This window comes from Mesocricetus auratus, unplaced genomic scaffold (genome assembly GCF_017639785.1).
Source record: "Mesocricetus auratus isolate SY011 unplaced genomic scaffold, BCM_Maur_2.0 Super-Scaffold_100676, whole genome shotgun sequence".
NCBI classification, from domain to species: Eukaryota; Metazoa; Chordata; class Mammalia; order Rodentia; family Cricetidae; genus Mesocricetus; species Mesocricetus auratus.
Genome location: NW_024429266.1, coordinates 127745930 through 127769942, shown reverse-complemented (window position 1 = coordinate 127769942; position 24013 = coordinate 127745930). Strand labels below are relative to the sequence as shown.

Here is a 24013-nt window from a genome sequence, read left to right as displayed (position 1 = left end):
GGGAGCCAGAGCCCTGCTCTAGTTCTCCAGATGGTTCTGGCCTCTGGGACGCTGGGGGCAAGAAAAACTCGCAGGTGGTCAGGAAGTGGCTAGAGCCCTCTACTAAGGGCAAACTCGCTGGGCCGGGTATCTGCTATCGTCCTGTGCTAGCTTCCTTCAGTTTGACAATTGTGCCTGTGCTTTTCTCTGGGTTCACTGGCCATTCTAGGAAGCTGCAAAAACCTACTTTCTGGGAACACTGTCGTTAAAATTTGGAGTCAGGATGGATACAACAAGGTATCCAAACTACTGCTGTGGGACCCTATCTTCCTGCTTCCAAATTTAATTCTGAGTATCAAATGAGGAGGAAAATGGAAGCATTCTTGCATTACTGTGGTCTGTTTTCTCCATTCTGAATTATTTAGGGAAATTTACTTCCTGTATTCTGCCTTTTGTGAAAATGGAGTGCTTTCATATAATAACGACTTTAATCTGTTAAAGAAAACTTTCCCCCAACGGTTCCTTTCTGGCTAAGACGCTTCTCCATATGCATGTGCGTTAAAGAAAGCAGAAGGGGACATTTCCTTTCCACTCTGGCTGTTGTCACTGATTCTCTATGGATGGAAGACAGCTGATTCTCTGGTGGACTTTTCACTGACCGGACCTAAGCCTCAGTGACAACTCAGAGCTGGAAGCACTCATGGGAACACTTGCACAGAACCCAGGATACATTCTCAGCAACTGACTGACATATCCATCCTCATGCCGAAAGTGATGATAAAACTTGGTCTCTCATTTGCAAGTTAGGGATCCACAAAATCGCTTGTGATTCTACTAGGATTAAGGATAATCCTAATGATGAGTTTCTTACCTTCCTTTCATATAGCTCTTTCATATTTCGGAATTGTTGGTCCCATTGTTGATTGACTTCCAGGAGCTAAAATTATTAAGATTTGGTGATTCAACAAAAGATTTCCACACATTTGGTAGTTTACAAAACATGAGGTAATTGCTTGAACCATGAATGAAGGCAGAACTATCAAGTTTTGGATGGTTTTGAGGCAGGCTAGAAAGAGAGAATTGTGAAGGCATGGGTAGCAGAGGAACCCGTCACCCCAGAGTCTGGTGGGAGCCTCTTTCTCATCAGTTAGTCTAAGTGAAGACCTCCAATGTTTACTGTAAAGAATTAATATAAAGACAAATTTCCTTTTACATAGAGAGGGATCCAGTCAGATTGTTCAAACAGCCATAAAACATGCTCCAGGCCTGAGTGTGAATGGCTTTCCTCTCTGCTCCAGGCCTGAGTGTGAATGGCTTTCCTCTCTGCTCAGCTGTAAACCCAGCTATCTAGTAACCTCCCTAGAAACCCAATTTACAGTACAATGCATGTCTTAGGTTCTTCTGTACAAACCTTATGATCCACTGTTTATTTTATTAGAATACAGTCTATTTAGGGAACTTCAATCACCATCTTGTAACCTCTCTTATCAAAACAAGACTGGGTGGCGGCGGGGGAGGGGAGCAGGACACGGGACACATGACACTGATGATTTTTCTATGTAGCCCTTGAGTCACCAGTCACCAAAATAATATGAGTGGCTACCACTGGGAGAGTAAGCACAGCTCTCTTGTGAGGAACCCATACCCACATTATGGAGGGTATCTTATTCTTTCCCTGAGAGTTTCTTGTCCTCTTAACCCCTTGCTTAAGTCTAACTTCCTCTGTGATAGACTCCAGTTCATACAGGCTCATCCGACTGAATTCTTTTCTGGGGTGAAGCCAATCTGTCTTCCTCTGAGTGGTGGTCCCTGCAAACTAAAGCTGTAAGTGGTAGTGCTGGGCTGTATCCCTCACAGCACTCCTGCTGGCCATTTAGATGAACACATTTTCCTGTTTCATAACTGGTTCATGAACAAAAAAAATTATTAAATGTTAAATCATTACTTGACAAGTCAGCTAAGTCATTTATTAGAAATTTTCAAATTTTCTTACTTATTTTAGTTTTCATCTTTGATTAATGTAACCAGAATCTGATAAAACTTTGTACTTATTTTGTAAGAATTATTATTATATGAAGGTCTCTTTCCATATTTTTCTTGTTTGTTTACTATGGCTATTATAATGAATTCTTATGACATATTTTTCAAAGAATTTATCTTGAAGTCCAAACTCTATTAATTGGCAGCCATTTGCTTGCAGTGACATGCTTTAGGAGGTAGACATTTAAAAAATTAATTGTATTATTATTTGCTTGCTTCGTTTTTTATAATTTACTTGTTCTTATTTTATGTGCATTGGTGTTTTGCTTGCATGTATGTCTATGTGAGGGTGTTGGGTACCCTGGAAATAGAACAGAGTTGTAAAGGTAGTTGTAAACTGCCATGTGGATGCTGGGAATGGAACTTGAGTCCCCTGAAAGAACAGTCATTGCTCTTAACCACTGAACCATTTTTACAGTCTGTAGACATATTTTCAAGTCATCCTGGATGAAGGGACAATGAAATCTTTCTGAACCTATGGGTTTTCATGAGTAACAGTTTTTGTCATTAGGGTTAGAAACACAGTTAAAACTTTTTGCTAAGCAGAAGGAAGAAATAACCCCCTACAATCCTGGTCTGCATTTCATTTTTTTTGTAAGAGAAGTTCACAATTCTGTGTTTAAAAAAAATCTCAACAGTTTGCAGCATGAGGCAGACATCAAGAAGGTAGTTACCATGCCCAAAAAATATAAAACTTCTACCTACATGCAACAAAAACAAAACAACAACAGCAACAAAAACCTAGTCCAAAGTGGCAGCCATTAGATAATTCTTGTGGTGCAAACTCTTACAGTTACTTAGCATTCAGCTGTATAATAGCCATATTGGCATTATTCTGCAACAGTTTAGTGATTTTTCAGGAGGAAGTACTATCCAGCATCAAAGAGGAGTAGAAGGTGCTGAAGGGGAAAACAAGGGAGATGAAATGCACAGAATGATTCAGCCAACGAACCCAATGGGTGATGTATCTGCTTTGCTCTTTACCTGGTTAGTCAAGAAGAGGAAGGAATCCTAGTAACCATTAGATGAGGAATACAGCAACAGTGCCGCTGACAGCATCTGCTAATTCCCACTAACATTTTAGAAATCATCTTTTTTCTAAGGCAATGTGCCTTATGTGCTTTTTCAAGATTAATTTTTAATTTTTATTTTATGTGTTTTCGTGTTTGGCCTGCATGTATATGAACCCCATGCATGCCAACTGCCCTCGGTGGTCAGAAGAAGGTAAAGGATCCCCTAAAATTGGGTTACAGGTGACTATGAACTATCATGTGGGTGCCACATGAACTTGTATCTTAACCACTGAGCCATCTCTGCAGCCAGAAAGACAGTGTTTTAGAACCCACGTTCATTTAGGTGCCCAGCTCAGGAAGACACTGAATTGAAATCCACTGTACATAAGCTTTTAATAGCTCAACTCTCATTATATGCCGCTTTGCAAGGTCAGAGGTGATAAGCTTCCATGATGCAAGAGGTGAAAATATCAACCCTTGGGAATGTAGGGTTATAACTGCCACATTCCTAGCATCAACACCTTTTCATTCATCATAGCACAAACCATGATTTCTAAAAGCTTTCTCTTCTTAAAGCAGTGTAGTCCAGTATTCTAGAGATACATACTGTGAATTGATGACAGAGATAAAAGAAATTAAGGATACCTTGTTTTATTCTCAGGCTTAATACATGGCTGTGTGGTTTTATCCCATATGTTCACATTACCTCCTGCCTCTGTTTTTCCAAGCGCTTTATCTTTTGTTCAAGAGAATTTGTCAAGTCCTTTCTTCTGGATGGAACACCCTTGAATTAAAGAAAGCAAAAGGTTGAGATTAAATAGTTTATAAAATAAAGAGAAAGCATTCTGTTCTTCAAAAACGTCATATCTAGCCAAATCTTGTGTTCTGTAAAAAAAAAAAGTTTCATATAAGGGTAGGAGATAGGTGTCTTTTTGATACAGCATATGCTTAGTGTGCACAAGGTACCAAGTTTGAGTCCCAGTACTTAATAGATCGCAGTAACAAGCTGTTGTATCAGTGTAATACATTATCGACTATTCATTTATTTTAATTACTTACTAAAACAACCCACCAATAAACTGTAAGTAAGCAAGACTAATACATACAGTTAAAATGCATCAAACTGATAACAAATTATGAATAAATTTACTGCCTCTTTGGCCATAGTACAAATATTTTACAGAAGTGGACAGAGATTATATGTCTGTGTGTATTTTACTCAGCCTTTTTAGGCAGGGTACTAGAATACCAGTTTAGACTAGTAATAAATTATGACATAATGAGAACTAATAACTTTTGTCTTCAGTTACCTTTCCCCCAGGGAAGGGGTTAAAGTTCTAGAAACTTCCTGCCATCTCGCAAATGGACCAGCTCCAGGAAAGCTCACAGGAAAAAAATTGCTTCCTTGCTGTAACTCACTAGTCTATGCACATCCCATCCAAGTTGTTAAGGAACTCAATGAACTGGGTGATCAGTCCTGAATTCTATGCTCAGTTTCAGGCACAATAGTTACCATGAACCACACCCCCTAAAGCCATTCATGAACAACTAAGAAACATTATCCAGACTTATGGGTCTTCATCAAAAGTGGTAGAAGGAAGCAACTATTTGGCAATCATTTTGGGATTTCAAGGACTTTTCTCATTGGAAACAATGTATACAACTAGTTTTCTAACTTATTTACATCTCAGTGTTTCAGGGGTAGATAACACCTTACACAGAATTGATGGTGTTCTTTGTTTTTAAACTTCTCTTAATTTAGAGTTGTATTCCCATCAGACCACATTTTAAGAACAGCCTTCTGTTATTCAATAAATGGTGTTATACACAAACTCATTACCTCAAGAAGCATTTGACTAAATCGGAAGGGTGACGTCAAAACCTAAAGGGCTGCAATGTCAGGCATTATGATTGAACTTTGTCTTTTGGGGGATGATTCTAAGAAATCAGACCTATCGTGGATTAGAACTTATAAAACATGAAGTGTCCTTGATATGGAAAGTTGTATAAGCCTGTCTTAACACAGCTCACTCTGAGCTTAGCAAGGCAGAAGTGCCCTGAGGTTGATTCTAAACTAGTGATTCTCTCCAACAGTGCGACAACATCACAGGAGAGCCGTGAAGTGGAAAGTGCTCTGAGCACTATTCCAGTCAGAGAGATTCACAATTCCCGCTAACGGTAAGTTTCCTAGTATCTAACATCATGCTAAGAAATGTGAACTTTTTGTCCACTAAAACATCCTTTTTGTGATGCAAGAATTGTGAGTAGCAAACATTTGCATAGTCTATTCTATAGGCCCCCTGAATGTGGGTGTTAGTTAGGAGGTCTGGGCAGTCTATGGGGCTTCTGGTGATGAAACAGTACTTATTCCTAGTGCACGAACGGACATTGGTAGCCCATTCCCCATAAAGGGATACTCTCTCAGCCTAGACACATAGGGGAGGCCCTAGGTCCTCTCCAAACGATGCGAAGAAAGACTTTGATGACCCCCTTTCTATGGAACAGAAGAGGGATGGGATGAGGGTCAGTGGAAGGGCAAGGAAGGATGGGAAGGAAAGGGAACTGGAATTGATATATAAAATAAGATTGTTTCTAATTTAAAGAAAAAAAGATTTCTGTTCTAAATATTTAAGAAAATGTATCAAACAACCAGAGGAGTACCAGCTTCCAAGATTCTGAAACAGTAATTTTAACAGGGGGCATGGAGAGGAGATGCTAGAGAACAGAACAGTTAGGAAGGGTTTGTGGAAGAAATGTATCACCAGGCATTTCTCCAGAGGTTCGTCAGCATTGTACCATGGTTTGTATGCCTTGGGCGCATGCTAAAACCGAGCAGAGTCAATGAAACATAAAGTAATTCATATTTGGAATGAGTTTTTGTGGGTATTTGTTTTCCTTTTGGGTTGCTCGCAAAGGCATTGGGTGTCACAGTACATACAAAGATATTTAGCTATTGGGTTCTAGGAAGGGCTTACTTATGAAACAATTATTCCTTCTGAACAATTCCTTATTATTATTTTCTGTAGAACGCAGCCTGTGTTGAAAATGTCTGGGTATTACTTCCTCTATCAAAGTATTTATATCAACTGCTAAGACATTCAAGTTGTAATGCAGCAAATTAAATATCGGAAAGAACAAATGAATTCCACTTAGTTTCTCATTATATCTTGTTTATCTCTTTAAAAGGAATTTAATAAAATCCAGCAAGTTAGCTAAGTGAGTAATTAATAGCTCAGGCCACAGAGACAAATAAGCAAGCTTGTTCCCCGGGACCCACATAGTAGAAGGAGAAGGCTGACTCTAACAGGTAGTCTTCTGGCCTCCATATTCTCTCTGTGGCATGTGGGTATGCAACATTCAAAATAAACCAATAAAACATTAAGAAAGTATAATACTTAATTCATTGAAGTAGTGAATTTTATTGTAGTAACTGAACAAAATTATAGCATCAATTGAATATATTAACACTTCAAGTCATTTACTGCTAAATATTCTACTTGTAACCACATCTTTATAGTATTCCTTTTAAATTTGACATTGAATTAAGCTCTTCTGCATAAGAGCAAAATTTAAAGCACATGATGACATAGTGAAAGGAATCTGCAGATGTCATTCAGTAGAAGCAGCTTAGCCCAGTAAGTTCAAAGGGTTACCAGGGACCTTTCATATGTCAGGTAATACTGGCTACAATACAGAGCAGGTCTTAGCTGAAGAAGGAGCTCAGCTATTGCTGTTCTTTAATCTACTGTTGTGTTCTTGCTTCCCAGTGCCCACTTCATCCTAACACATGTCCTTACCTCCTCATGTTCCATGTTAATTCCTGCAGCACTCAATGTAGCCGTGTCCTGGGAAGACCAGCAAGCTGTTTTTCTGAGAGTCTTGGAAAGAAAACAAAATCATTTGTCTCTGTTAACTTGTGACAAAAGATAACAACTAGTTCTCATTAGCAGAAGTGACTCTATGCTAATCACACAGGACAAGGAGGCAAGGGGAGAGATTCTATTTTAACTTTCATTGGCTTCCATGTAACAGGGATTTCCCAGGGTGTCTCAAGTAGGCAGACTGTGACTAAGATTTGGAGCAGATTAGTCTTGCTATGTATGTAAATTGTGCTTCTGCCTTTAAGAGCAGTTTCTCCCACTGCAGGATGTCCCCCCAGAATGTCTGGGTCAAACCTAGCCTTTCTTCAGTGGCCTAACTGCCATAAATCTATTATATTTCCCAGAACAGTTAGGTCACTCTTGATTTTCTTCGACATCTTGATTTCTTGTTTCCTACAGGTATGATTTTCTGGCAGTGAAAGACCTGTATAGCAAAAACTCTGAGTCTTTAAAGAAAGAAATTAAAGAAGACACCAGAAGGTCGGAAGATCTCCCATGCTCTTGGGTAGGTAGGATCAACATAGTAAAAATGGCAATCTTACCGAAAGCAATATATAGATTTAATGCAATCCCCATTAAAATCCCAGCACAATTCTTCACAGACCATGAAAGAACAGTAATCAACTTTGTATGGAAAAACAAAAGACCCAGGATAGCCAAAACAACCAACCTTATTCAACAAAGCAACATCTGGAGGCATTGCCATCCCTGACTTCAAGCTCTATAATAGAGCTGTAGTCCTGAAAACAGTTTGGTATTGGCACACAAATAGACAGGTAGACCAATGGAATTGAATCAAACGCCTTGATATTAACCCATACATGCATGAACATCTGATTTTCGACAAAGAAGCTAAAAATATACAATGGTAAAAAGAAAGCATCTTCAACAAATGGTGTTGGCATAACTGGATTCTGGCATGTAGAAGAATGCGCATAGATCCATGTCTATCACCTTGCACAAAATGTAAGTCCAAATGGATCAAAGACCTCAACATAAACCCAGCCATACTGAACCTGTTAGAAGAGAAAGTGGGAGGCACTCTTGAAAGAATTGGTACAGGAGAAAGCTTCCTGAACATAACTCCAGTAGCACAGACAATGAGATCAACAATTAATAAATGGGACCTCCTGAAACTGAGAAGTTTCTGTAAGGCAAAGGACACAGTCAGCAAGACAAAAAGGCACCCCACAGATTGGGAAAAGATATTCACTAACCTCACATCTGACAGAGGGATGATCTCCAAAATTTACAAAGAACTCAAGAAGCAAGTCTCCAAAACAGCAAAGGACCCAATTAGAAAGTGGGCTGCAGAACTAAATAGAGAGTTTTCAATAGAGGAGTCTAAAATGGCTGAGAGACACTTGAGAAAGTGCTCAACATCGCTAGCCATCCTGGAAATGCAAATCAAAACAACCCTGAGATACCATCTCACTCCTGACAGAATGGCTAAAATAAAAAACACCAATGACAGATTATGCTGGAGAGGATGTGGGGGAGAGGGGAACACTCCTACACTGCTGGTGGGAGTGCCGACTTGTACAGCCACTCTAGAAATCAGTATGCAGATTCCTCAGGAAAATGGGAATCAGTCTACCACAGACCCAGCAATTACACACTTAGGCATATACCAAAAAATGCACATTCATACAACAAGGATGTCTGTTCCACTATGTTCATAGCAGCATTATTTGTAATAGCCAGGAAGCAACCTAGATGCCCCTCAATTGAAGAGTGGATAGAGAAAATGTGGTACATTTACACAATGGAGTACTATTCAGCGGAAAAAAAAAATGAAATTTGCAGGCAAATGGATGGCACTAGAAGGAACCATCCTGAGGGAGGAAATCCAATCACAAAAAGAGAAACATGGTATGTACTCACTCATTTATAAATTTTAGACATGAATTAGGCAAGTGCCAACATACAATTCCACTGCCAGAGTCTAGGAAACAGAACCTTTATCCAGCGACTGATGAAAGCAGAGGCAGATACTCACAGACAAACACTGAACTGAACTAGAATCCAATGTCAGAAAGAGAGAACTGATGGTCAAAGGAGTTAAGACTGGGCTGGTTTAACCACAGAAACAGTTGACCTGAACAAGGGGGAGCTCTTGGACTCCAGATTGATGGCTGTGTGGAAAGCATGGGACTGACCCAAAACCCCTGAATGTGGGTGTCAGTGAGGAGGCCTAGGTAATCTATGGGGCCTTGGGTAGTATTTATCTCTGACGTACAAATCGACTTTGTATGCCCATGCCACAATATGGGAGGCTCTCTCAGCTGGGACTCTTGGCCCTGCCCTGGATGAAATGACAGTTACTGGATATACACCATAGAAGGCCTCACCCTCCTTGATGATCCGAGTGGAGATTGGGTGGAGAACTGGGGGACCTGGTGGGGAGGGTGGGGGGGAGGGGAGGGAGAGGGACCTGGGATTGACATGTGAAACAAGATTGTTTCTAACCTAAATAAAAAAAATGAAATATCTTATGCCAATCAACATATTTAAGAACCAGTTGATCAAGATCTAACTCACCAACTCCAACACCCCATGTTAATAGCCATGTTGTCATCTCAGTTGGGGATGTTTCAGAGTCACCCCTGTTTATATGTGTCTAAACCTATTTCCCGACTCCCTCATAAGACTCATTTCCCCCATTGTAATTAATGAAAATTTGCTCTCCACATGCCAAATCTTGGAATCACCTGTAACTCCTCTTTGGATCTCAGTGACTGTCTTCAGTATCTATGAACATTTTCTAGACTGTTTGACCTCAAACAATAGCTTTGTATTTTCACAAAAACCTAGAAAATTCTCAGCTTGATGACTGATGACTGAAGTGGCAATGGAATAAATACGCCTTTTTATAATTTGCTCAGAATTGGGGCTTACACATTTTATTCATGGGAATACTTTTGAGACTATGTATAACAGTACCCAATCCCTGTTATTTGTTAGTCCCATTAGTCACTAGTGATGTTGCCTTATTTAAGATGCTTAGAGTCTCTGGACTGACAGCAAGCCCTCATTGTATTGAAAGACCCAAAGGCCTTCCCTGATTACCCTCCTGCACCCCTCCCCCTGCTCCATTCCCACTATCAATCAGCACAGTAGCTACTGTGAGACTTTAAAGCTCATGTTCCTCATCTGCACAGAATCCCCAGTGACATCCCTTCTGACTTAGAGTGGAAGCATAACTCTTCTTTATAAATATTAAAATGTTAAGTTTCCATATGAAATAATGTTTCCTTAGGGCATTGTTATCCATATAAGTCACTTCAATTTGTTCGTATTCATCATCCTCTCCCACTGTTCTCCCCATACTCCATTCCTCTAGTTTCTAATGCACTTTATCCTCCACAAATAACTCTCTCTCAAATTCTACCTCACATATATTCCATTCCCTTTGTCTCTCCCCTCTTCCAGCCCTTAAGTTCTCTTCTTCCTTTTTTTATGCTTTTGAGATTCTCTCTCCAAACATACATGTGAATACACACATAAAAACACACAATCAAATAGAGACATGAAACTAGAACCTGCACATGAAGTAAAACAAGAGGTATGTGTCTGAGTTTGGCCAATTTTTGTTTAACATGATGATTTCCAAATCCATTTCACCCAGAATGACAGGATGTTATTGTGTGTGGGGGGTACATAAAATTCTATTGTGTATTTACATGGTTTCTTTATCCTTCCATTTGCTAGTCATTGTGAACAGGGTAGCAGTAAACATGGCTGAGAAAGTGTCTGAGGTGTGTTAAGTTAGTATCCAAGATTGGTATAGCTAGATCATATTGTATTTCCCTTTTACTTTTCTGAGGAACCCTCACACTGATTTTCACAGTGGCTGTTCCTGTTTACACTCCCAGTTATAGTGAATAAGTCTTCCTTTTCCTAGCACTCTTGCAGAGTTTTATCTCTCTCATTTTATTAAAGGTAACTCTTCTGTCTGGGGAATCTGGAACAAGTTTCCCATGCAATGTGGGAACAAAGTTTCCCTCTATTTTGATTACACATTTGTAGTTTTTGCTGTGCTTTACATAGAGGAAAAATAGCTAGCTTTCATTGACTAGTCTGTAGTCTATGAAACATTTGAAACATTCATGTTTAATTGTCTCTCAGTATTCCACAACTTAGCAAAAGTTCCTTTCCTTCAGAGCATTATCCATTGTGCTCTCTAGGTATTTTACTACTCATTCACCTAATCACTTAACATCATGGTTTGCTACCTTGCTCCTCATATGCAATCCTTTTGAAGGGGCTGGTATTTATTGTTTAGAAATGAAAATAGCATAATACATTCAAGGTACAGGGGAGTATACCCAGAAATGGATCTGTCCCTGTATCAGCTTTTTACAGGAAGTCCTAGCTTGTCTCTGTTTCTCAGAACACTGTGAGATTCAGAGACACAGAGAGTTGTATGTTTTACCAGCAAACCAAAGGGGATCAAGTAGGAATGTCAACACATCTTTATGGAGCTTTTCTACCTTAACATACACATTCAACTTGTAAATGAGCACATACCCATCCACACTTCAGTTTTAGATCAATAATGTTTTAACTCTGTATAAATCCTTAAAATATCTTCCCGAATCTTGCTTGAGATTAAATAAATAAACATTATAAATAAACGTGCCAATATGAAATCTTTCTAAGGTAGTACCATGATCTTCAGTGACAATTCCTCTGTTGCACAGAGCTTTATAAGGTGTGAGGAGCTGAAGCAATATGTTGGCATATGAACTGACAACTCCTCACAATACATATGGCTCCAAATTTTCTGTAACTAAGTCTGTGTACTCAGAAGGCATTGCCATTGGCTTCAAGGCTGGCTAAGTGGATCTTAGACTAAAAAGGAAGAAAAATCAGTTCTATCCCCCAAAACATGCAACTGTTTGCTTGCCCCTGGATACTACTGAGTTCTGAGAAGTTCTGAGTCCTGTTAGAGATGGATGCACACAGTTCTGAAATGGGTTTTGGGGATGTTGGAAAGGCTAAGCTCTTCGGTGCAACTCTTGAGTTATTTAGAAATAACTAAAAAAAAAACAGACATTGGTTGATGGTTGAAAGGACGGTGATAAATGTGTAAATATTTGATGAGTAAGTAGATTAAAGTGTTAATGGCAGATTCAGGTAGTGGGGATATCAGTGCACACCATACAATGCTTTTGATTTCGATGTGAATTTGAGACTTTCCCCAATAAAATGCTACATAAAGAATCTGAATTAAGCCTTCAAAACTGTACCAGTAATTAGACCTTATTTTAACTATCATTATGAAAGCACTGAAAACTGTGTATGCACAAAGGTGAAGCAACTGGAGGCAACCAAGGACCTTTTCTGAACATCAAGGGAATTTTATATCAAAATGAGCCCGAATAAAAGGAAACTCTCCAAATATGCTAGCATGAGATTTGCCAGCATTTGCTGATATATGCTTAGTTAACAAATGAAAATGAGCTCTAAAATTTTTGCTGCATTTATTCACTTGTGGGTGTGACATGGCACATGTGTGGCGCTCAGAGAAGTTCAAGGGACAACATGCAGAAATTGGTTCTCTTTTTCCACCGTTCAGGTGCCAGAGATTGAACTCATGTTGTTTACATTGGCAGCAAGTAACCTGAACAATCTCTCTGGGCCTTAAATGTACTTTAGAAAGTAATTACTGTACTTACTTTTCTCCTTGAACAAAAAGAATAATATGAGATTTTTTCTATTTATCTCAAAATCCTACAAAAATATTACTTATATATTTCATAGGTATTGTCTTTTCTCTGAAGGTACAAAATGAGGTAGAAACGGTCTTGAAATTCTTCTCTCAGTAGAAGTGGATGTTTTCATGCTATATACATTCCTCAGTGTTACCCGAGTTGTTTTTCTAACAGCTTGCCCAAACTCATTGTAAAATAGTTTCCAGTGAACCTGGAAATAAGAAGGCTTATTGAAGAAAGAGGGCTCATTGAGGTGTTAAAAGCTAAAGTCCAGGTCAGGTTCAGAGTCTCCAAAGAGAGTTCTAGATCTGGCAAAGCCAAATAGATCAAGAACTTAACGCTAAGTAACCTTAGGATCAAGTTCTGCATGGAATCTGCCAAGAAACATAAGTTTTGTGTTCTGAGCTAACACTTACCCTAACTGTTAGGCAATCCTTCCATGAAAAAGGACACCTATATGAATTGGTTTAGTGAAGTTTTTGCCTCCAAGAGAAATGCAGGTATAAAAGCCACTATTGAAACAAGACTGGTTCTTTCTGCTCTAGCGGCTCAATCAGTTGAAATGTCAAGTTACTAGTTTATTTTATGAAAATTGTTTTCAGGTTCCTGTGTGCCTTGTACTTTTAAACGGGCTTTTCTGACTGATCATTTCTGTACATAATCTCTTGGCCTTTATGACTTATATCAGGTATAATTTCCACGCTGAAATGATATCTGATTCTCACTCAGGCAATTGTTTTCCTTTTCCCTAACAGTGATCAACATCCAGCAGCATTGCACTTTAGAGGCTTTTCCCCGTGATATTACAGCCCATTTTCATTCTGATAGGATTTCTTGCATTCTTCTTACTACTCTCCCATTTCTTCCACACAGTGCAGTTCCCCACCCTCTTTATTTGCTCTTGGCAACGGAAGCTAAGAAGAAGGAGAGCTTTGCATTTGTCTCAGAACCTTTCATTAAATTATATCTCTTCTACTCCAATACCTTCCAATCTTATGAAGTCATAAGTGCATTTTCTATTCCCGTATGAAGAGTCTACCTACCATTCTAATGATGACTCCATTCAGAGGGAAACCAGAGCTGCCTTCTCAGAGTCCATGGGTCACTGGTCCACTCCTACCTTACTCAAATAGAAATTTTCTTATATTTTCCATTCTGTCGTTATCACAGTGAAAGTGCGAAAGTGTTTGTTTTGTTCTGAGTGGAGGATCGCCTCCGTCTGAGGGTTACTGCATCAACCAGAGTTCAGCCACCACCACTAGAGACTGAGCTGTTGACTCAAGGAGTCAAATATTTGAAGACACATTCAGAGGATAGTCTAATGGGTGAAGACTGAATACTTCCAAGGCTGTTATGTTTTGACAGAGAGGGGCATACTGGTTGAAGCATGTGTGATGCTTTGGCTAAGAGGAGGAACTGCTCAAAAGAGACTGGGGTCATTCCTGACACCAGCCAGAATGCACATTATAGAACCTGTTCCTCATCTGGACAGGGGTAAAGATTAAGCGAGCTAATGTAGAAAAATGCTCTGTAAATTGCTGGCTCAGAATAGTTACTAACTAGAGAGAACCCAGAACCCAAACAATAGGGAGCTGCAAGAATGTGATGATGCACATGTCTGGGAAATACTGAAAGCACAAGATAGCACGAGGAGCCTGCCACAGTGTGCAGTTGCCTTTGGGACTTCAGAGACCATGCCCTACCTAAGGAATGCTTGGTACAAGAAAGGTCACCTGACAGAGCAGGCATCTAGGTAAGAGATTTGTGTATGAAAACCATTATCAGACAGTAGGAGACAGAAATAAGAAAGATTACAAGGCAACTTCCATGTGAGAACAGGGCGACTGCTTCTGTGAGTGGGATGGTTGGGAATGAAGTGTTCTCCTCAAGCCTCATGCATTAAATACTGATGGGCTTTGGAAGTGATCGCGTCCTGGGAACTCTGATTTAATTGATGGATGGATTAATCCTTGAATATATCCTCAATATGACAAGATTATTAGGAAGTACTGGAAAGAGGGCATGGAGCCTATCTAGACAAAATAGGTTCGTAAGTACATATCCTGGAAAGACACCCTTGCCCCTGGCTACCTTCCCCTCTGTAGCTTTCTTCTTGCTAACCACCATAATTAAGTGACATTGTTCTTCTTTACTCTTCTGTTTTGTTGTTCTTTCTCATAACAACTCAGACAAAAATTAAGCTAAAAAAATGGCCAAACAAATCTTTCTTCTTTTAAATTCTCTCAGTCATTTGTCAAAACAAAAAAATAATTATCATGATTATACTGTACATTAGTTTGCCACATGAATTCTGAGAATTATTTTTATGAAAATTCTATGGATACTTTATTCTCAATCTCACTCTACTATTATCCATGTCAATCAACAGGCTGTTTATTGCTGTCATCATTTAGAAAAATCTACATTGTGATATATTTATACTTTCATATGATTCTAAGCAACCTACTTTTTAAAAGTATATGACCAGCTGTGAGATAGCTCAGTAGATAAAGATGTATATCAACAAATCTGATGACCCAAATTTGATCCTTGGGACCAACATGGTAGAAGGAGAGAACAACTCCTTCAAATTATCCTCTGACCTCTACAAACTTACCATGAAATGTGTGCATAAAACAGGTGCACACATACACAATGTGTTGATTTGAAAGAAAATGCCCCAAAGGGAGTGGTGCTATTAGGAAATGTGTGTAATGTGTATTCTTCCCTGCCAGCTGCCTGGGTCCTGCTGCTATCTCAGACCCCAAATAACACAAGAGACACCATATTAATTATGAAGCTATTGGCCATTTGCTATGGCCTCTCATTGATTAGCTCTGACTTAATTATTAACCCATAACTACTAATATATATTTTAATAAGGTCTTATCTTGCCAAGGATGCAGCCTCATGCATCCTCTCTTCCCAGGATCCCATGGTGACTCGCTACTCTTGACCACATTTCTCAGAATCTTCCTCGACTCCTAGTCCCAACCATCTTGCTCCACTATTGGTTGATAAATAAGGTACTGTTTATATATCAACAAATAGATAACACATACACAGAAGGACTTCCCTCATCAGATGTGGCCTTGTTGAAGGATGTGTGTCACTGTGGGGAGTGGGCTTTGAGGGCTTTTGCTCAAGATTCCCTCAGTGTGACTGCCAGTCAACTTTCTGCTGCCTGCAAGATGTAGGACTCTCAGCTATTCCTCCAGCATAGTATCTGCCTGCATACCACCATGTTCCCCACCATCATGATAATGAATCTCTGAAACTGTAAGTGAACCCTCCCAATTAAATGTTTTCCTTAAAAGAGTTTCTGTGGTCATGCTGTCTCTTTACAGCAATAGAAACCTAAACACACACAAAATTTTTAAAAAGTTTAAATATAACCAATTGAAATTTCAAAAGGAACCCATGATAGCAGAGAAAACACATGTATACATGTATGACCCTAAATCTAATGTGATAAAGCTTGGGAATGAAGTACAAAGAAGGCAAAAGCTTACACCAAAGCAGAGAGGAGCTCCCACTGTGAGGGAGCTTGAATATGGTTGTAGACATTGTGAAGTTTCTGAGCAGGGATAGAAGGATCAAATGGGCAAAGACACAGGACTTCCAGAAAGAAAGACGTCATAGGAAATGGAAGAACAAGCACATCCTTTTGCTGTGTCTTTTTTTTTTTTTTTGGTTTTTCAAGACAGGGTTTCTCTGTGTAGTGTTGTAGACCAGGCTGGATTGGAACACATAGATCTCTGTCTGCCTCTGCCTCTGGCTCCTGAGTGCTGGCATTAAAGGCATGCACCACCACCACCCAGCTAACATGCACATTCTTATACAACAATTTATTGTTGGAAAGGTATTCATGAGTGATTTCACACCCTCAGCACTTTATAATTTTGTGGACTCTGGTGATGATTTAAAGTAAAGGTGGCCCAGATTCTCATTATATATGTAAAATAATTTTAAACAAATATTAGACCATTCTTTCAGTGTGTGCAGAGGAATTTCTGCATCATGAAAATACTTTGAACTCTGCTGCAGGAGAAGGGAAAGAACTTTCAAACTTCAAGAGCTTATATTTTGCAAGATTTATATATGTGAAACAAAGGGAAAGAGACAATGTCTCAAGGTGCTGTGAAGACAAATTGGAAAGGTTCTTTAGGAAGGACCAGAATCAAGACAGGATAATACTATTCTAAGAATGGGGATACAGGTCTGTGCAGTATGGTGGCCTAGAGGAAATAGATGATGATGTTGAGTAAATTTAGATAACTGGATGACAAGGGATCACAGAACATAAGTGTATGTTTGGGTGGGATTCAGGTAAGCAGGTTTGAGTAGGAGAACATTGAACTCACTGGAAAATAATGATATTAAAATATACAAATTGACTTCCATTCCCTATGTACTCTGCCAAGCCTCAAGACAGAACTATCTTTCTTCCCTCCCCCATTCCTTTATGTCAGCCATACTGTTATACACAGCAGTAGCAACACCCTTTTCTTGGGAACCAAGTAGGTACATGGGGCTGGGAATCAGGTGGGTTACCTTCACTCTTCTTCTTGTCCTCCTTTATAGTGTTTTTAGTCTCATCCCATTCCTGGCTGTTATCCCACTGCACCTCTATTTCCTGAAGGACTTTGCCAAACCTTGAATAGGATACATCTTTTATCCTTTCTGTGGACCCTCTCAGTCCCAACTTCTACTGCATCTCAATTCCTTCCTGTCAGTCCCTGAAACCCAGAAACACTTTCTACATGGGACTTCCAGTGGCCATACCTGGCAGTGACATGGGTAGGCAAATCACACTATCCTGTCTGTCCTTCATTATAAACTCTCTGTTCTTACTCCCAGACCATTAACAACCTGCTTATAGGTGCCTCTTCTTCCATTTCCATTTCACTCACTGGAAACACCAATTCTTAGCTCATATTCAGGGCCCTACTATCTCTTTCATCCTTTCTCTCCAGATAATTTGTCACCTTAATATCATCTACTTACAGGATTTCCTTTTCCCACTCTATTTCTAATTCCGTGGGGACTCTGCCTCTTGGTGTGGACAGGAGCCCCTTAGCTCTTCCCTGAAGCCAGTCTCAGTCTTTCCTCCTACCCCACCTCTATTCCTCTTGGCCATATACCACCCCAAAGAAGCACCCCCTCCCAGGCATTTCACAGCCCCCACGCTTACCTACAATGCAGACAGGGCAACAGAAACCTAAGAATGGAACACAGATCCAACAAATACAGCACCAGATATCAACACCTAGAATCATAATACTCCCAACTTCAGATAACTAGATACCGTGTCAAAACCACAATATGTCACCACCTGAGTCCAGTGACCTTACTACAATAGGCCCTGAGAAGACAAGACTCCAAAATAGCTACTATGAATATGATCAAAGACCTTACTTAACTAGGATATGAATAAATCCCTTAATGAAGTCTGTGAAAGCATAAATAGTGGAATGACATAGGTCTAAGTCACAGAAAGTATTTCAAGCAAAATTATAGAAGAAAATTTACCTAACCTAAAGAAACAAAGAGAACATCAAATAGATTGGACAAAAAAAGAGATACCCCATGACAAATGATAACTAAAACATTAACCATACAGAACAAAGAAAGAATATTAAAAGCTGCAAGTGAAAATGATCAAGCAACACATAAATAGAATAACACATTAGAAGAACAGCTGATTTCTCAATGGCAACTCTAAAAGACACAAGGGCCTGGGCAGATATTCTACATACTCTAAGAGACCACAGAAGTCAGTCAAGATTACTATACCCAACACAACCATGAATCATAATAGAAGGAGAAAGAAAAACATTCCACAATATAGCCATCTTGAATCAGTGTTTTTCTGCAAATCCATCTCTACAGAACACACAAGAATGAAAAGTTGAATCTGCAGAGATTGACCACATCTAAGAAAACACGAGGACTAAACAATAATCCCACACCAGCAAATCAGAAGAGGGAGAAAACCGCACACCATAACAAGAAAATAACGGGAATAAATAAACACTATTCATCCACAGTTCTCAACATTAGCAGTCTCAATTCCCCAACAAAAAGATATAGACTAACATATTGTATTAGAGAACAGGACCCATCTTTCTGCTGCATTCAAGAAACACACTTTAACATCAAGGATAGGCATCACCTCAGGATAAAAGGATGGCAAAAAGGCATTCCAAGAAAAAATGAACCTAAGAAACAAGTCTGTATGGCCATTTTAGTATCTGACAAAATAGACTTCAAATGAAAATTGATCAGAAGAAAATAGGAAGGGACACTACATACTCATCAAAGGAAAAATCCACCAAGAGGATATTGCAATTCTATACAACAAACACAGGGCACACAAGTTCATAAAAGAAACACTACAACAGCTAAAATAACACATTGATCCTTATGCAGGGATAGTGGATGATTTTAACATACCACTCCCACCAATACACAGGTCAAACAGATATAAACTAAACAGAGAAATGCTGGAGTAAAATAACATTATAAATCAAATGAGCCTAGCAGAAATGTACAGAACATTTCATCCAAACATAAAACTTTCATTCTCAGCAGCTCATGGAACTTTCTCCAAACCACATGCTTGGACATAAAGCAAGTCTCAACAGATATAAGAAAATTGAAGTAATCCATTCTATCCAATTTGACCACCACATCCTAAAACTGGATATCAATCAATGACAGAAAGAACAGAAAGTATATAAACTTACTGCAACTGAACAACTTACTACTGAGTGGAAAACAAGTCAAGACAAAATTAACAAGAAACTTAAGAACATTTTAGAATTGATTGAAAATGAAAACACAACATGAAGCATCTTATGGGACATTATGGAGGTGGTTCTATGAGGAAGGAGCCTAGCAATGTACAAAAAGAAAAAAAAAGGAGAGATCTCATACTAGCAACCTAGTGGTACACCAGAAAGCTCTAAAACAAAAGGAGGAGATGATACCCTAAGATAGTAGATGGCAAGAAATAATCAAAGTCAGAGCTGAAATCAATAAAACAGAAAGGAAAAAAAAACAATGCAAAGAATGAAACTCAGAGTTGATTACTTTTTTTTTTAGAAAATCAATAAGATTGACAAACTCTTATCCAAATTAACTAAAAGATATAGTAGCACCAAATTAATAAAGGTAGAGACAAAAGGGGGCATAAGAGCAGACATCTAGGGAATTTAGGGAATCATAAGGACATCTTTTTAAAATCGGTATTCCAGAAAACTATGTAACCTAATATAAATAGACAAATTTCTTGATATATGGGCTCTATGAAAGTTAAATCAAGATTAAATAAGCAATGTAAACAGACCAATAACCTCTAATAATATAGAAGCTGTAATTGAAAGTTTCCCAAACAAAAATAGGCTAGGACCAAATGGACTCAGGGAAGAATTCTACTATATCCTCAAAGATGAACACCAATACTTCTCAAATTATGACACAAAATAGAAACAGAGGGAAAAATGCTCAATTCTTTTTATGAGGCCACAACCACCCTGGTACTTAAACTGCAGGAAGATCCAACAGACAATGAAAATTACAGACCAATTTCCCTAATGAACATAGACACAAAAATTCTAAATAAAATATTTGCAAACTGAATCCAACAGTGAATCAAAAAGACTGTCTGCCATGATCAAATAGGCTTCATGCCACAGATGCAGGCCTGAAGCATAAGTGAATAGATATAAAAAGATTGAAAGACAAAAACCACAAGATCATCTCATTAGATGAAGAAAAAGCCTTTGGCAAGATCCAACACCCCTTCATGTTACAAGTCTCAGAGATACTAGGGATACAAGAGGTATACTTCAAAATAAAAGAGGTGGTTCACAAAAAACTCACAGACAGTATCAACATAAACAGAAAGAAACTCAAAGCATTTCTACTATAACCAGAAATAATACCCTGCATGCCCACTTTCCCCGTCTTATTCAATTTAGTACTTGAAGCATTAGTTCTCTTTTGTTTTTCAGAAAATATGGTGTTCTACATAAAGGAACATAATGTTTTCTCTATGAAATTTCTACAGCTAATAAGCACATTCTGCAAAGTAGCAGGATGCACAATTAACACACAATAATCAGTAGTCCTCCTGTATACCGATGACAGACTAAGAAAGAAATCAAGGCAACATTATACCTTCCACAATAGCCTCAATAAGAGGGAAAAATCTTAGAGTAACTCTAACCAAGCATGTGAATAATAAAATCTTATGGACATTGAAGACAATAGAAGAAGATATCAGAAGATGGAAAGATCTCACATGATCATAGATTAGTAGAATTAATATAGTAAAAAATGGTCATCCTTCCAAAAGCTATCTACAGATTCATTAAAATCAGCCTCAAAACTTCAACACAATTCTTCACTGAACTTGAAAGGACAATTTTCAGCTTCATAGGGAAACATAAAAACCCAGGATAGCTAAAACAATCCTGACCTGCTGGAGTTATCACCATCTCTGATCTCAAATTGTATTAAAGAGTTATAGTAATAAAAACAGCATGATATTGGTATTAGAATAAAACCATTGGCCAAAGGAATTGAATTGAAGACCCAAACTCAAGTCACAAGTTTAATGACATGCAATTTTTGACAAAGAAGACAGAAATACATACTGAGGAAAATAGCAGAATCTTCAACAAATGGTTCTGGTCAAACTGGATGGTTATATGTAGAAGAATCCAAACAGATCCATATTTATCACCCTGCACAAAACTCAACTCTACCTAGATCAAAGACCTCAGCATAAGGCCAGATACACCGTATCTGATAGAGTAGTCTTGAACTCATTGGCAAAGGGAAAGACATTCTGAACAGGACACTAAAAGCATGGGCAACAAGACCAGCAATTTATAAATGGGACAACCCACAATGGAAATGCTTCTGTATATCAAAGGACACCATCATTTGTACACAATGGCAGGTTGCAGAATGCAGAAAGGTATTTACCAATTATACATCCAATAGAAGGCTAATCTCTAAAATACACAAAGAGCTAAAAAAATAATTGGACTTCAATGAAACAACCCAATTTAAAAATGGGTTACAGAGCTAAAGAGAGAGTTCTTAAAAGGTAAAACAGATGTCTGAGAAACACCTAAAATGACTAATAATATTAGTCATCAGGGAAAGGCAAATCAAAAATACTTTGAGATTTCATCTTACACCAGTAAGGATGGTCAAGATCAATAAAACAAATGACAGCTCATGCTGGATATGTGGGGTAAGTGTAGCATTCATCCATTGGTGATGGGAGGGCAAATCATTGTGACAGTTACTGAGGAAGCTGAGAACCCATCTGATTCAAGATTCAGCTATACCACTCTTTGGCATTTCATGTAAGGACTCTAAGTCCATCTACAGAGATACTTACTCAGCCATGTTCATTGCTGCTCTATTCAGAATAGCTAGAATATGGAAACAACCTAGATACCTTTCTATAAATGAATGCATAATGAAAATGATGTGTATTTCCATAATGGAATATTACTCAGCTGTTTAAAAAATCATGGCATTCATAGGAATGTGCATTGACCTAAAAAATCATATTTAGTGACATAACCCATAAACAAAGTGACAAATTGTGTGTGTGTATGTGTGTGTGTGTGTGTGTGTGTGTTCTCTTATATGTTAGCTTTTAAGACTTCAGTAGACATGCTGCACTCAATGTAACCACAGAAGTTAGGTATAGAGTAAGGGATTAGGGGTGAGGGCAGGGTCTCCTAAGGAAGAAGAAATAGAATATACTATGGAGAAACAAGTGGGGGAGACCAAAATGAAAAGATTAAATAGAGAGAGGGAGGGAAAGGGGTAAAAGGGAGGAAATACTAAGGACTATTTGAGGGCCAAATGGAAACTTACTGCAGTAGAAACTTCTCAAAATATATACATATATGAAAGAAATCTTAATGGAATAACTAAATAATGGGAATGACAAAGCATCAAAGGCAAGAGAGAGAGCTCAGCAGTTAAGAATACTTGCTGTTCTTCCAGAGGACCTGAGTTAAAGTCTCAGCACTCATACTGGGTGGCTCACTACTACCTGTAACACCAGCTCCAGGTAATCTAATCCCTGCTATTGACTTCACAAACCATAAAATCATAGTCCATGAATGAAGCTGCATGAGAAGTTTTGAGAACTTCTGAGATAATTCCAAAGAAACATGACAGAAGTCTTGTAATATGTTTCTCCCATACAATGAGTTTTTCCTGGAATGTGTGTTCATGCCCCTCCCAGATGTAATAGGAGTTGGTTTACTTAAGATTACCCATCATTTTAACCATCACATTTCAGAATGAGGTTTCCAAGCACCGGTTATCCTTGTGACTGTATCCAGTAGCTCTTAATCTTACTAATGCTACAGCACTTTATGTTGTAGCGACCCAATCATAAAATTATTTCCATTGCTACTTCATAACTGTACTTTTGTTATAGATATGAATTATAATGTAAATATTTGTGTTTTCCAATGGTCTTAGATGAACCCAGTGAAAGGGACATTACACACACACACACACACACACACACACACACACACACTTTGTTTCTATGGTCCTTTCCCTATTATATTCCTTCACACTGTTCCCTCAGTCACATCCTTGTCCTATTAGTATTGATCATAGAAGTGTCTATAATCCTTAGCTCAGGAAACTGTAAGATGTACTTTCCTCCACAAATATACACTTGGAAATTTTTTGTGTGTGCCACTAGCATGAAGATGCCTGTTGTTGCCACTGTAGTTGGCGGTATAAATCTAGGAGAGTGTTACCTAAAATGAGGTAGACTAAAGTCTCATAAAACAGTTATCTTTATTGAGAGCATTAGACAATTTGTGTTCTGAGAGTGCTCCAAGGGCTAGGGAAAGTCATATGAGCAAAATTCACTTGAATTCAAGCTATATATGATCACACGGGTAGGATCACATTCAGTGGTTCTCAACCTGTGGGTCACAATTCTTTATGGCGGGGTCAAACAACCCTTTCACAGGCATCATCCAAGTATGTGAATTTATGGCTATAAATTATCTATGATAGTAAATGTTTGTTTTTTTTCTTTTTTTTCCTTTTCAATTTAAATTTAGATAAGAAACAAGGTTGCTTCACAAGTCAGTTCCAGGTCCCTCTCCCTTTCCCTCCCCTCCTCCCATGCCCTCCCCCCAACCCCCCCATTATTCCCTCATTTCCCCAGGGAGGGTGAGGCCCTCCATGGGGGTGTCTATAGTCTGTCATAGTAAATGTTTGTTTAGTAACATCCAGTCCCGATTTACTCTACAGTAAATATTTGTCTCTGAGTTTTATAGTCTTCTCTTTGCTAATCCATAAATACTTTGTATAA

General features: G+C 38.6%; 1 protein-coding gene across 2 annotated transcripts in view; it reads right to left on the bottom strand.

Moving 5' to 3' along the window:
- Tnip3 (TNFAIP3 interacting protein 3) overlaps positions 1-24013 on the bottom strand; it is a 112282-nt gene that overhangs the window by 46710 nt on the left and 41559 nt on the right. The window contains exons 1-4 of one of the 2 annotated variants that reach the window (XM_040738854.1): positions 13674-13774; positions 6830-6910; positions 3739-3816; positions 851-916 (exon numbers count right to left, since the gene is read on the bottom strand). In XM_040738854.1, the coding sequence (XP_040594788.1) occupies positions 851-916; positions 3739-3816; positions 6830-6910; positions 13674-13676 (228 nt within the window). In that variant the 5' untranslated portion in view covers positions 13677-13774. Of the gene's footprint in view, positions 1-850; positions 917-3738; positions 3817-6829; positions 6911-13673; positions 13775-24013 lie in introns of those variants that run through there. The other variant, XM_040738853.1, reaches the window with a different exon arrangement.